The 12,647-nt window shown below is 50.3% G+C and overlaps 1 protein-coding gene across 1 annotated transcript; it reads right to left on the bottom strand.

Annotated features, from left to right (window-relative positions):
- Positions 1-1,556: 1,556 nt before the first annotated feature.
- On the bottom strand, positions 1,557-11,865 carry LOC138812484 (ras and Rab interactor-like protein). The gene is made up of 11 exons (XM_070000421.1): positions 11,778-11,865; positions 11,500-11,659; positions 7,226-7,328; positions 6,358-6,430; positions 6,212-6,276; positions 5,053-5,202; positions 4,554-4,955; positions 3,975-4,313; positions 3,618-3,749; positions 2,582-2,745; positions 1,557-2,499 (listed from the first exon to the last, which is right to left on the bottom strand). The coding sequence occupies exons 1-11, from the start codon at positions 11,828-11,830 to the stop codon at positions 2,437-2,439; spliced, it is 1,704 nt and encodes a 567-aa protein (XP_069856522.1). The 5' UTR covers positions 11,831-11,865; the 3' UTR covers positions 1,557-2,436.
- Between the last annotated feature and the right edge of the window lie 782 nt (positions 11,866-12,647).

Below are 12,647 nucleotides of genomic sequence, written 5' to 3' on the forward strand. Positions count from 1 at the left end.
GCAGTTTTTGAACTCAACATTGCATTAGTGATTAGTTGATTCAAAGCACAGACTGTTTTACATTCTTTGCTCTAAGATTCCCAGTAAGCTGCAACATTTAGTAAAAATGACTTTTTTTTTCTTTTGACCTTGTTGGCAGGCCCAAATTATTTACTATTCTAAGAACCCAAAAGATCATTTTGCTCTGGGGGCTGAGCACAGATAGCTTAAAGAAAGACACTTGTCCTGGAAAAGGAAACATGGTAAAATGACTCTTTGACTGTAGAAATGTTTGCAAAGAAGAAATGATCTTCAAGGACACCTGGCTTAAAAGGAATATGGAGGGGTTGGAGGCATGACTTAGTTGGTAGAGCATCAGCCAATGATAGGAAGCATCAGGTACTGAGTTTGAGTTCCAGTCTTGGGCCTAAAAAAATTACTAAAATTAGGGCTGGGAAGGTGGCTCAGTGGCAGAGCACTTGCCTTGCATGCCTAAGGCCCTGGGTTCAATTCCTCAGCACCACATAAGCAAAAAGAAAAATACCGGAAGTGGTGCTGTGGCTCAAGTGGTAGAGGGCTAGCCTTGAGCTGAAGAGCTGAGGGATAGCGCCCAGGCCCAGAGATCAGGCCCCACTACCGGACCAAAAAAAAAAATTGCCCTTTGCCGGGCGCTGGTGGCTCACGCCTGTAATCCTAGCTACTCAGGAGGCTGAGATCTGAGGATCGAGGTTCAAAGCCAGCCCGGGCAGGAGAGACCGTGAGACTCCTATCTCCAATAAACCACCAGAAAACCGGAAGTGGCGCTGTAGCTCAAGTGGTAGAGCGCTCGCCTTGAGCTGAAGAGCTGAGGGACAGTGCCCAGGCCCAGAGTTCAAGCCCCACGACCGACAAAAAAACAAAACAAAAAAAAAAAAAAATTACTAAAATTAAAAAAAAAAAAAAGAAACATCTAGTAAAACCCAGCCTGTGATTCAAGGATTTCGTGTCACAGCGACACCCACATTTAACAAAGTGACCAGATCTGGGTTCTATTGATGATGTCAAAAGCTTTATCTCGCCGGGCGCTGGTGGCTAACGCCTGTAATCTTAGCTACTCAGGAGGCTGAGATCTGAGGATTGCGGTTCAAAGCCAGCCCGGGCAGGAGAGACCGTGAGACTCCTATCTCCAGTAAACCACCAGAAAACCGGAAGTGGCGCTGTAGCTCAAGTGGTAGAGCGTTCGCCTTGAGCTGAAGAGCTGAGGGACAGCACTCAGGCCCAGAGTTCAAGCCCCACGACCGACAAAAAAAAAAAAAAAAAAAGCTTTATCTCAGCTTTTACAACTCAAGGCCAGCACTCGACCACTTGAGCCACTTTCTTCTGGTTCATTGGAAATAAGTCTCATGGATTTGTCTGCCCTGGCTGGCTTTGAATCATAATCCTCAGAACTCAGCCTGTTGAGTAAGTAGGATTACAGGTGTGAGCCACTGGTACCTGGCTCTATTTTATATATTAAACTCTTACTTCCCTGCGGCTGCTGTAACAAATGAAAACAATTGGGGAGGGAGGTATTAAAACAGTAGAAATTTATTCTCTCACAATTCAGGAGGCCAGAGATCAGAAATCAGAATCTTGGAACCAGAACAGAAATTACAGTGTGCTGAGCGCCCCCTGGAGGGCTTGAAGAAAATCCTCTTCTTGAGTCTTCCAATATCTGGTGCCTACAGCATTCCATGGCTTGTGGTCCCACCACTGCAGTCTTCAAAACCAGCATGTTGGAAACCCTCTCTGCTCCATCTTCAGGTGGCCTTAGCTTTATGTTTCCCTCTGCTTCCCTCTATTTTATTTTTTCTAGTTACCTGGGTTGGAACTTAGAGCCTCACCTTGCTTGGCTTTTTTGTTGAAATTCTACCACTTGAGCCAAGCCTCCATTCCAGCATTTTGCTGATTCATTGGAAAGAGTCTTTCAGACTTTTCCGCTCAGCTTGGCTTTGAACCACATTCCTCCAGATAACAACTTCCTGAGTAGCTAGGATTACAAGTGTGAGCCATAGGCACCTGTTCTTTTTATTTGTTGAGACAGGATTCTGTTATGTTGTTGGATTGGACTAAAACTCTGGTGTTCAAGTGATCTTCTTTCCTCTACCTGGGACCTGACAGCTGATACTGCCTCTGATTTCCAGCACTGTCCCCTGTGATTATACAGGTATGTGGACATCCTTGGGGACATTCTGATTGTCATAAAAGAGTCCATGAGGGGGTGTGGTTTTAGACAGGGATCTCTGGAAGAATCTCACTAAGGACTGAAACCTGAAGGAGAGGCAGGAAGGTTCACTGTGGATATTAGCAAAGCCTAAGCCAGGATGCAGGGCAGCCTGTGCAAAGGCCTGAAAGTGGGTTGTTCTTTTTTTTGGGGGGGGGGACCCTGTTCTTCCCAGCAGCCTCCTGCACTTGGTCTACTGTGAGGGTTTTGAGCTGTCAATCATCATTGGTCCCTGGCACAGTCCCCACTGCCCAGGGTTCCTTAAAAGGCAAGTCAGCCTGTGGGGAGAGGTGAGAGGCAGAGTCAGACGGCCAATAGCATCCACCCTCTCTTCTACCTGTACCCCAGACTTGCAGTCACCTGAGCCCTAGGCCGATCCTGGTGGTGCAGTGTCCGCCTGCGGTGCCATTGACGCAAGGAAGCATGCACCTCAGAGCTGAGTCCCTGGGGTGCTTGGCCGGCCTCAGGCTGGTAGTGGGCAATGTGGTACAGTGCCCCAAACCACGAGGTCAGGTAGTACCCAGCTGGGGGCGAGAACAGGAGGTCAGCTTCTCTGAGCACCTAAAGTCCCCTCCAGTTGGCCCACCTTCCCTTCTGGGGCTTAGAGAAGCTTTTAAGGGTTTCCCTGTTTTGTATGCGGAGGGGGGGTGCATCTTGGGGCTTGAACTCAGGGTCTGGGCACTGCCCATGAGCCTTTTATTTCATTTTTGCTAAAGGCAAGGGCTCTACCATTTAAGCTACAGCTCCACTTCCAGTTTCTTGCTGGTTCATTGGAGATAAGCCTCTCTGGTGGCTCACACCTATCATCCTAGCTACTCAGGAAGCCGATATCTGAGGATCTGGGTTCAAAGCCAGCTCAGGCAGGAAAGCCCATGAGACTCTTATTTTCAATTAAGCAACAGAAAGCCTGAAGTGGTGTTGTGGCTCAAGTGGTAGAGCACTAGCCTTGAGCTGAAGAGCTGAGGGACAGCGCCCAAGCCCAGAGTTCAAGCTCCATGACTGACAAAAAGAAATTCATGGATCTGGGCATCTGTGGCTCACGCCTGTAATCCTAGCTACTCAGGAGGCTGAGATCTGAGGATCACGGTTCAAAGCTGTCCTGGGCAGGAAAGGCAGGAAAGGACATGAGACATATATATTCAGTAAACCACTCAGAAAACCAGAAGTGGCGCTGTGGCTCAAGTGGTAGAGCCCTGGCCTTGAGCTGAGAGACAGAGTTCAAGCCTCACAAAACAAAACCACCAACAAAACACCTCATGGATCTTCCTATGTAGGATGGCTTCAAACTGCGAACCTGGGATCTCAGCCTCTTGAGTAACAAGGATTAGCAGGTGTCAGCACCAGTGCCTGCCTGGCTCCCTGTTGGGTTTTGGGTTTCTGGGAGGTGGGGGCTCACCCTCTCCCCGCAGCTCATCAGGATCCAAGAGCTCCATCAGGTACTCCACGTCCAGCTGCGTCTCCCCAATGTGGGGACTCCAGATCAGCTCTTCGGTTAGGGCAGGCAGGAAGGCGTCGGCTCCCAGGGGCTCTAGGTGAAACCCAAAGACAGCTTTATTGGGGGAGGGGGGCCGGTAGGGTGGGAGGGTTACCCACCTTCCACCAGATCCTCAGGATCGCACAGACTCCTGCCCCACCCACCCCCGACGTGAGCCCAGGAGCTTCTTCTCTGGCTTTCCCGCTCACACCCATCCCAAATCCATAGGCCATTGCACACCCAGGTAACACGCGTGCTCCCCTCCCCCAGTCCTTTTACCTGGGCTCTGCTGCCCAGCCCTCTCCAAGCCCGCGTAGATGTCACCGCACACGGCCAGCAGCAGCGCCACCTTGCGGCGCGGGGCGCACGCGGCGTGCAAGCTGTGCAGGCGGGCGTGGATGTGGTTCCGCAGGGCGGGGGCGGGGCGCGGCCGCTCAAGCCACGCCCCCAGAGGCCCCGCCCCCTGCGCGCCCGGAGGCCCCGCCCCTGCCCTCAAGGCGATTTGTCTCCGCCGCAGTCTCCGCAGTTCCTGGGCCCGCAAAGTGCGGAGTCGCGTCCACAGGGCGGGTTTGAGGGGAGCCAGCACTGCGCGGCACACGGCTGCTTCCACAGCGGAGCCTGCAGGGAATGAGGAGGGGCAGGTGAGGACAGAACCATCAAGGTGACACCCCGATCCTCCCTGACAGTCCCTCTTCCCCCCATCACACCTGCAGGCCAGGGGTAGAAGGAAACAGGTGTGCGGTGCTGTCCACGTGGGACAAAGACATGGGATGGGAACACATATGTGGGACCCGGAGATGACACACCTGAACCCACCAGGAAAGAGATGGGGTCCTCCCTTGCCATCCTCCCCATTACCAAGATTCTCCTCCTTCTGGGTCACCCCAGATCCCCTGTTCTCAAAGACAGCTCTGACGTCAGGATCCTTGGCCAAGTACTCCTGGAGGTCAGTCAGGAAGTGGCGTACATCCTGAAGCAACTCAGTGGCTGGGTCTCCAGGCCTGTGGGGCCCGCCCGAAACTGAGGTGAGTCGCTCTTGAAGGCCCCGGTACTGCTTGGCCACATAGCTGCTCCTGACTCTGGCGAGAGCTCGGATGTGAGCAGTGAGAAGGTCATCATCCTCATCATCTCTGTAGACATCGCTGTCCTCTTCCTCCTTCTCCTCTGCCAGACTGGCCAGAACTGGGCCACGATGGCACACTTCAGGGCTGAGTGGGCCTTCCACCCAGGAGACCCGGTGGGGGGCTGGCTTCATGGTCTCTACATAGAGGAAGAAGTTGCTGAGATTCCTGGATCCCATCTAACAGCCACAGCCACTCCCTCAATCCTCCAGGGCCCAAGGCTCTGCCCAACTAACTTGGACCTTGTGTCTGAGCAGTGTTGGTCTCTGTCTCTTGGGAGACTTTCTCCATCTTCCAGGCTCCATGGGTCTCCAGGTAGAGCTGATTTACCACACACAATGTCCTCCGTGACACGTCAAGTCGCACCCCACCAACCAGCAGTGGATCTAGGACCCAGTGCAAGTGAGAATGTATCCCAGGTGTTCAAGAGGCACAGGGAGAATTTGTTCCCAGCTCTCTCTCAGGTCCAGGACTAGATTCTAACTCCTTCTTCCTCTAGCACGCTCCACTATTACGACACAAGGGTCTAGGTCTAGGTCTAGGTCTAGGTCTAGGTCTAGGTCTTCTCTTATCAAGTGGCCCCAAAATCTAGGTCCTCAGCTCTCACCTTTAAGCTTTATTCTCCTTCAAACCTAATAATAGGTGGGCACCAATGGCTCATGCTTGTAACTCCAGCTACTCAGGAGGCTGAGATCTGAGGACAACATTTCAAAAGCCATCCCTGGGCAGAAAAATCTGTGAGACTCTAATCTTCAATGAACCACAAAAAAAAAAAAAGTTGGAAGTGGAGCCATTGCTCAATGTGACAATCTTTTTTTTTTGCCGGTCATGGGGCCTGAACTCTGGGCTTGGATGCTGCACCGGTGCCAAGCTTAACATGATAGTCTTGAGTAGAAAAGCTAAGGGAGCTGAGTGCCAGGGGCTCACATCTGTAATCCTAGCTACTCAGGAGGCTGAGATCTGAGGACCATGGTTCAAAGCCAGCTTGGGCAGGAAAGTCTGTGAGACTTTTTTTTTTTTTTTTTTTTTTTTGTGTTGTGGGGCTTGAACTCTGGGCTTGGGTGCTGTCCCTCAGATCTTCAGCTCAAGGCTAGCACTCTACAACTTGAGCCATAACACCACTTCCCTCTGTGAGACTCCTATCTCCAGTGAACCACCAGAAAACCAGAAATGGCGCTGTGGCTCAAGTGGTAGAGCACTTGCCTTGAGCTGAGAGCACAGGGACAGCGCCCAAGCCCAGAGTTCAAGCCCCATGACCAACAAAAAAAAAAACTAAGGGACACATCCAGACCCTGAACTCAAACCCCAGTACTGGCACAAAAGCAAAGCAAAACAAAACAACAACAAACCCTCAAATAATCCCTGTAGACTTCTTTCCTGAGGACCTGGGCTCACCTGGGTGTTTGTCTCCAGAACTCAGAGCTGCAGAAGGCAAGAGCAATGTTCTGGGCAAGATATCCCTGAGAAAAGATAAAGGGGCACAACCATGTGGTTGGGGTGTCTTAGGGTCCCCATGAATGACTTTGATGGGTGGCCTGTACCTGCTGGCTGAGAGGAAGGCCAGGAGATGAGGCAAGTCTGGCATGCAGATGTTGGAGGAATCCAGAGACACCCCTGGAGTGAGGGAAAGAGGCAAGAAGGGATGAGAAAGAAAACTGAAAGGGTGGCCTAAACCTAAGAAGATTGTAAAATCTCTGCATGGACTGAGACAGGCAGGGGTGCCAAATTTGTGCCTGCTGTATAAAAATGCCTGCTAGGTTGCTGTGCCCGTGGGGATTGCAGGAAGGAAGGGTTGTAGCAGGAAGAGCAGATAAGAGGTTACTGCAGGGCTGGGAAGGTGGCTCAGTGGTAGAGCGCTTGCCTTGCATGCCTGAGGCCCTGGGTTCAATTCCTCAGCACCACATAAGCAAAAAGAAAAAAGCCAGAAGTGGCACTGTGGCTCAAGTGGTAGAGCGTTAGCCTTGAGCTGAAGAGCTGAGGGACAGCGCCCAGGCCCAGAGTTCAGGCTCCACGACCGGACCCAAAAAAAAAAAAAGAGGTTACTGCAGGGGTCTGAGCAAGAGGTGGGGGAGCCATGGGGGACTGGGTAGATGCAGATCTTTCAGAATTAAAGCTGATCATTGGTGACTGACACCTGTATTCCTAGCTACTCAGGAGTCTTAAGGATTGAGGTCCAAAGCCAGCCCAGGCAGGAAAGTCCCTGAGACTCGCATCTCGAAATGAATCACCAAAAAACCGGAAGTGACATTGTGGCTTAAAGTGGTAAAGCACTAGCTTCAAGCAAAAGAGCTCAGGGACAGCCCCCAGGCCTTGAGATCAAGCCCTAAGACCAACAACAACAGAAAAAGCTGATGATGGGCTTTAGTGATAAATTTGAAGTGCACTGGAAACCTAGGATGAGTGCCTCACCTCCGGGAAACTTCTGGATTTGGTAGGTGTTAACTTCTCCAGGTGAAGGTCCTGTCCTCAGTACCAGGACCTGGTTGGGATCATATCCGACGACCAGGAAACTCTATGGGATGGGGTGGAGGCAAGGGTCAGCTGGAGGGAGCTGTGGGTGAATATTGGTTATTTTTCCCATTTCCCTTAGGAAAACCCTCTTCCTACTCTCAGCCCATATGAGTGGCTTTCATGTCCCCAAGCTCTGAGGGGTGAGGGCACAGGCCCTGACTTAAACAGAATAGAAAGGATCTCTTTCCACTGTTTAGCTATGGGCTGGACATGTGACCAAGATCAGCCAATGAACATGTTCCATGAGATATATGGGCACTGTCCCTCAGCTCTTCAGCTCAAGGCCAGACTCTACCACTCGAGCCACAACGCCACTTCAGGTATTCTGGTGGTTTATTGGAGATAAGAGTCTCACAGACTTTTCTGCTTGGGCTGGCTTTGAACTATGATCTCAGCCTCCTGAGTGGATGGGATTACAGGTGTGAGCCACTGGGGTGTGGCTGTACCATGAGATTTTTTTTTTTTTTTTTTGGTCGGCCATGGGGCTTGAACTCTGGGCCTGGGCGCTGTCCCTCAGCTCTTCAGCTCAAGGCTAGCGTTCTACCACTTGAGCTACAGCGCCACTTCCAGTTTTCTGGTGGTTTTTATTGGAGATAGGAGTCTCACGGTCTCTCCTGCCCGGGCTGGCTTTGAACCGTGATCCTCAGATCTCAGCCTCCTGAGTAGCTAGGATTACAGGCGTGAGCCACCGGCGCCCGGCAATGTTGAGTGTCTTATTCCCTTCTTCCCTTTCCCTCCTTTCTTTTCTCTTCCCCTTCTATTGTCTTCTTTTCTTTTTCTTTTTTGGTGCCAGTCCTAGGGCTTGAACTCAGTTCCCATAGCTCTACTTCCAGCTTTTTGCTGAATCATTGGAGTTATTAAGGGTCTCATAGATTTTCATGCCTAAATTGGCTTCAAACCACAATCATATTGAGATCTCAGCCTCCTGAGTAGCTAGGTTTACAGGCTTGAACCACTGGCACTGGCTCCTTTCTTCCCTCCTCTCCTCTCCCTGCCCTCCTCTCCTATTTTCTCCCTTCCTTTCTCTTTCCCCTCTCCTCCTGCTCATCCTCTTTCTTTTCTCCCTCCACTCTCTCCTGAAGATTTAATCCCAGGACCTTGTGTAAGAATATGACCCCTGAGCCCAAGACTCCAAAGGTCTCTTTTTTTAGTTTTTTCCTTCCTTCCTCCCTTCCTTCCTCCCTTCCTTCCTCCCTCCCTCCCTCCCTCCCTTCCTTCCTTCCTTCCTTCCTTCCTTCCTTCCTTCCTTCCTTCCTTCCTTCCTTTCTTTCTTTCTTTCTTTCTTTCTTTCTTTCCTTCGTCGGTTGCGGGGCCTGTACTCTGGGCCTGGGTGCTGTCCCTGAGCTCTTCAGCTCAAGGCTAACAGTCTTGAGCCGCAGTACCACTTCCGGCTTTTTCTGGTTATGTGGTGCTGAGGAATGGAACCCAGGGCCTCATGCATGCAAGGCAAGCACTCTACCACTGAGCCACCTTCCCAGCCCCCTCTTTTTCTTTTTATTGTCAGTCCTGGGCTTAAACTCAGGACCTGGGCACTTTTCTTGTGCTCCTTTAGCCTAAGGTTAGCACTCAAACACTTTGAGCCACAGCTCCACTTCCAGTTTTCTAGTGGTTAGCTGGCAACAAGAATCTCACAGAGCTGAGTGCTGGTGGCTCACGCCTATAATCCTAACTACTCAGCAGGCTGAGATCTGAGGATCATGGTTCAAAGCCAGCCTGGGGGCTGGGAAGGTGGCTCGGTGGTAGAGCGCTTGCCTTGCATGCATGAGGCTCTGGGTTCGATTTCTCAGCACCACATAAGCAGAAAAAGCTGGAAGTGGTGGTGTAACTCAAGTGTTAGAGCGCTAGCCTTGAGCTGAAGAGCTGAGGAACAGCACCCAGGCCCAGAGTTCAGGCTCCATGACTGACAAAATAAATAAATAGAAGGATGATTTATATTAAAAAAGAAAGAGAGAGAGAATATCTCACAGGACTTTTCTGCCCTGTCTGGCTTTGAACCTTGATCCTCTATCTCAGCCTTCTGAGTAGTTAGAATTACAGGCATGAACCACCAGCACCTGGCTTGTGAGACTCTTATCTCCAATGAACCACCAGAAAACTGGAAGTGGCTCTGTCTCTCAAAGTGGTAAGCATGCTAGCTTTGAGTGAAAAATGCTCAGGGACAGTGCCCAGACCTAGAGTTTAGGCCCCACGACTGGACCCCCCCAAAAAAAACAAAGTGAAAGAAAGAAAGAAAGAAAGGAAGGAAGGAAGAAAGAAAGAAAAGAAAGAAAGAAAGGAAGAAAGAAAGAAAGGTCAAATGTGTAAGGTCCGCTCCTGGGTGGTGAGAAGACTCCACCCTCCTCGCAGCAAAGTCTCCACCCAGTACCTACATTACCTAGGCAACTGGTACACCTAGAAGAGGTCACATCTGCATCCTCTGAGGTCACATCTGAATTTGATGTGGCCACATCTTTCTCTGCCCATACCCTAGATAAGGCCTAGCCCAGACACAGAAGCTCTCTCTGCTCTTTTCTTCTCAGCAGCTCTTTCCCAGCTCTCTCTCTTTCCCTGCTCTCTTTCCCAGCTCTCTCTCTTCCCCACCTCTTCTCCCAGCTTTCTGTCCTTCTCAGGTCTTTCCCAGGCCTTTCCCAGCCGCGTGGAGTGCCAACCTGCCCTGGTCCCAGCAGGTCTACTGAATAAACCTACCCCTTACCTGAATACCACATGCGTGGTGCTGTTCTTACTCGGCTACCTCTTTAAAAAAAAAAAAAAAAAAAAAAAAAAAAAAAAAAAACCTAACAAAATGAATTTGGAATAAAAATCTTGGGCTGGGAATGTGGCTTAGTGGTAGGTGCTTGTCTAGCTGGCACAAAGCCCTGGGTTTGATCCCCCAGTACTACATAAACAGAAAAAGCTGGAAGTGGTTCTGTGGCTCAAGTGGTAGAGTATTATTAACCTTAAGCAAAAGAAGCTCAGGGACAGGCCCTGAGTTCAAGCCCCAGGCAAATGTAAAATCAAATCAAATAAAAATTTTTCCAGGTGCTGGTAATTCAGGTCTGTAATCCTAGCTACTGGGTAGGCTGAGAACTGAGGATCAAGATTCAAAGTGAGCACAGGTAGAGAAATACCTGTGAGACTCTTACCTCCAATTAAATAGTCAATAACTAGAAGTAGAGCTGTGGCTCCAAGTGGTAGAGTGCTCAGCTCAGGGACAGTGCCCAGGACCTTAGTTTAAGCCTGATAACCACCAAACAAATAAATAAGTTTAATTAAAAAAGAAATCTTGCTTCCCAGAGTCCACTTATACTCCAGAGGTAGAAAAACCAAAAACAAAACAGCCGGGCATCGGTAGCTTACACCTGTAATCCTAGTCAGGAGGCTGAGATCTGAGGATCACAGTTCAAAGCCAGCCCAGACAGGAAAGTCCGTGAGACTATTTCCAACTAACCACCAGAAAACCAGAAGGGGTACTGTGGCTCAAGTGGTAGAGCGCTGGCCTTGAGCTGAAGATCTGAGAGACAGTGCCCAGGCCCAGAGTTCAAGCCTCACAACTGACAAAACAAACAAACAAAAAACCTAGAGGTTAGCCGGGCGCTGGTGGCTCACGCCTGTAATCCTAACTACTCAGGAGGCTGAGATCTGAGGATCGTGGTTCAAAGCCAGCCTGGGCAAGAAAGACCATGAGACTCCTATCTCCAATAAACCACCAGAAAACCGGAAGTGGCTCTGTGGCTCAAGTGGTAGAGCGCTCGCCTTGAGCTGAAGAGCTGAGGGACAGCGCCCAGGCCCAGAGTTCAAGCCCCACGACCGACAAAAAAAAAAACAAAAACCTAGAGGTTCATGGGGGCCTCCCTTTGTCCTGCCTGGTGTATATTTGTAGGCCCTGGGAAATGCAAGGGAAATGGAAGAATTGCTGGGCAGCTGGCCATGAGGTCATGGGGCTGCTGCCCAGGCCACTGCCTTTCTGTCTACACCAGCAAGACAAATGGCTCTACATCAAACACTCTGGAAGACAAATCCAAGAAACTGAATCAAGAGAAATTTCCAAGTTGTCTAAGGTTCAGGACCTTGACTCCTGGGGATTTCTGTTATTTGAATGAATATTTTTAGGGGGGGGTTCCCAGTTGGTGGTATGTTGTTGATAAAAGGTGATATGAGGCTGTGAGCATGGTTCCTGAGTTGTATGTACTCACCCCTGGTGGCCACAGCTGCACAAGGTCCTCAGCTCTCTGGACATCCAGATCTGGGACTTGCCACACCCCCCATCCCCTCTGCAGGTGCAGAAGTGGCACTGGAATGCCCAGGGTCCCTCGAGGGGTCTTGCCTGCTCCATTTGTCTGTAGAGGAAACAGCCTGGGACGTGCAGGCCCGGATGAGGAATCAGAGTAGACAGGGGCTGGGAAGCCCAGGGACAGAGGCTGGGGGGGCGGGGGAGAAGTGGGGTGGTGGGTTTGGGGGCAGGAGCCCTCACCTCTGCCCCCTGGTGGGGCCCTGTCCTCCAGCTGGGCCATCTGGCTCAGCCATCCTCAGGGTACCAGAAGCCAGGGAGACATGGTGTGGCCTGTGGCAAGGAGGAAGATAAAACGCAAGGCTGCTCCAGGAGGGGTAATATTCTAAGTATGTATGCTCATAGGCAGAAAGCCTGGCCAATCAAAATGGGCCTAGAGGCCCCCAGTTTTTCCAAGGGTGGATCGCTACTTGCTGGATGCCAGGACACGAAGATCCAGGAGGTAAGGTTGAGATGAAGCAGGAACCCCATAGCTCCTTACCATGCTTGACATCTTGTTTTCTTTCTTTCTTTCTTTCTTTCTTTCTTTCTTTCTTTCTTTCTTTCTTTCTTTCTTTCTTTCTTTCTTTCTTTTTCTTTCTTTCTTTCTCTTTCTTTCTTTCTTTCTTTTGTTTCTTTCTTTCCTTTTCTTTCTTTCCTTCTTTTTCTTTTTCTTTCTTTCCTTTATCCCTCTCCCTCACCCTCTCCCTTTCCCTCCCCCCCCCCTTTTTTTTGGTATTGAACTCAGAGGAGTCTGGGCACTGTTCCTGAGCTTTTTCTGCTCAGGACTAGCACTCTACCACTTGAGCTACAGCTCCACTTCTGGCTTTTTGGACATTCATTAGAAATGAAAAGTTCAAGGACTTTCCTCCTGCAACTAGCATTGAACCGCCATCCTCAGATCTCAGCCTCCGGAGTAGCTAGGATTACAGGCATGAGCCACTGGTGCCTGGCCATTTATTCATTTTTAACTTCCATCTACCTATCCATCCATGGGATAGATTCCCATCCATCCATCCATCCATCATCCATTCCCCCATCCAGTATTATTGAACATAGGCCCTGGTGGCAGTG

The sequence above is a fragment of the Dipodomys merriami genome, unplaced genomic scaffold (genome assembly GCF_024711535.1).
Source record: "Dipodomys merriami isolate MVZ:Mamm:240054 unplaced genomic scaffold, mDipMer1.0.p SCAF_106, whole genome shotgun sequence".
NCBI lineage: Eukaryota > Metazoa > Chordata > Mammalia > Rodentia > Heteromyidae > Dipodomys > Dipodomys merriami.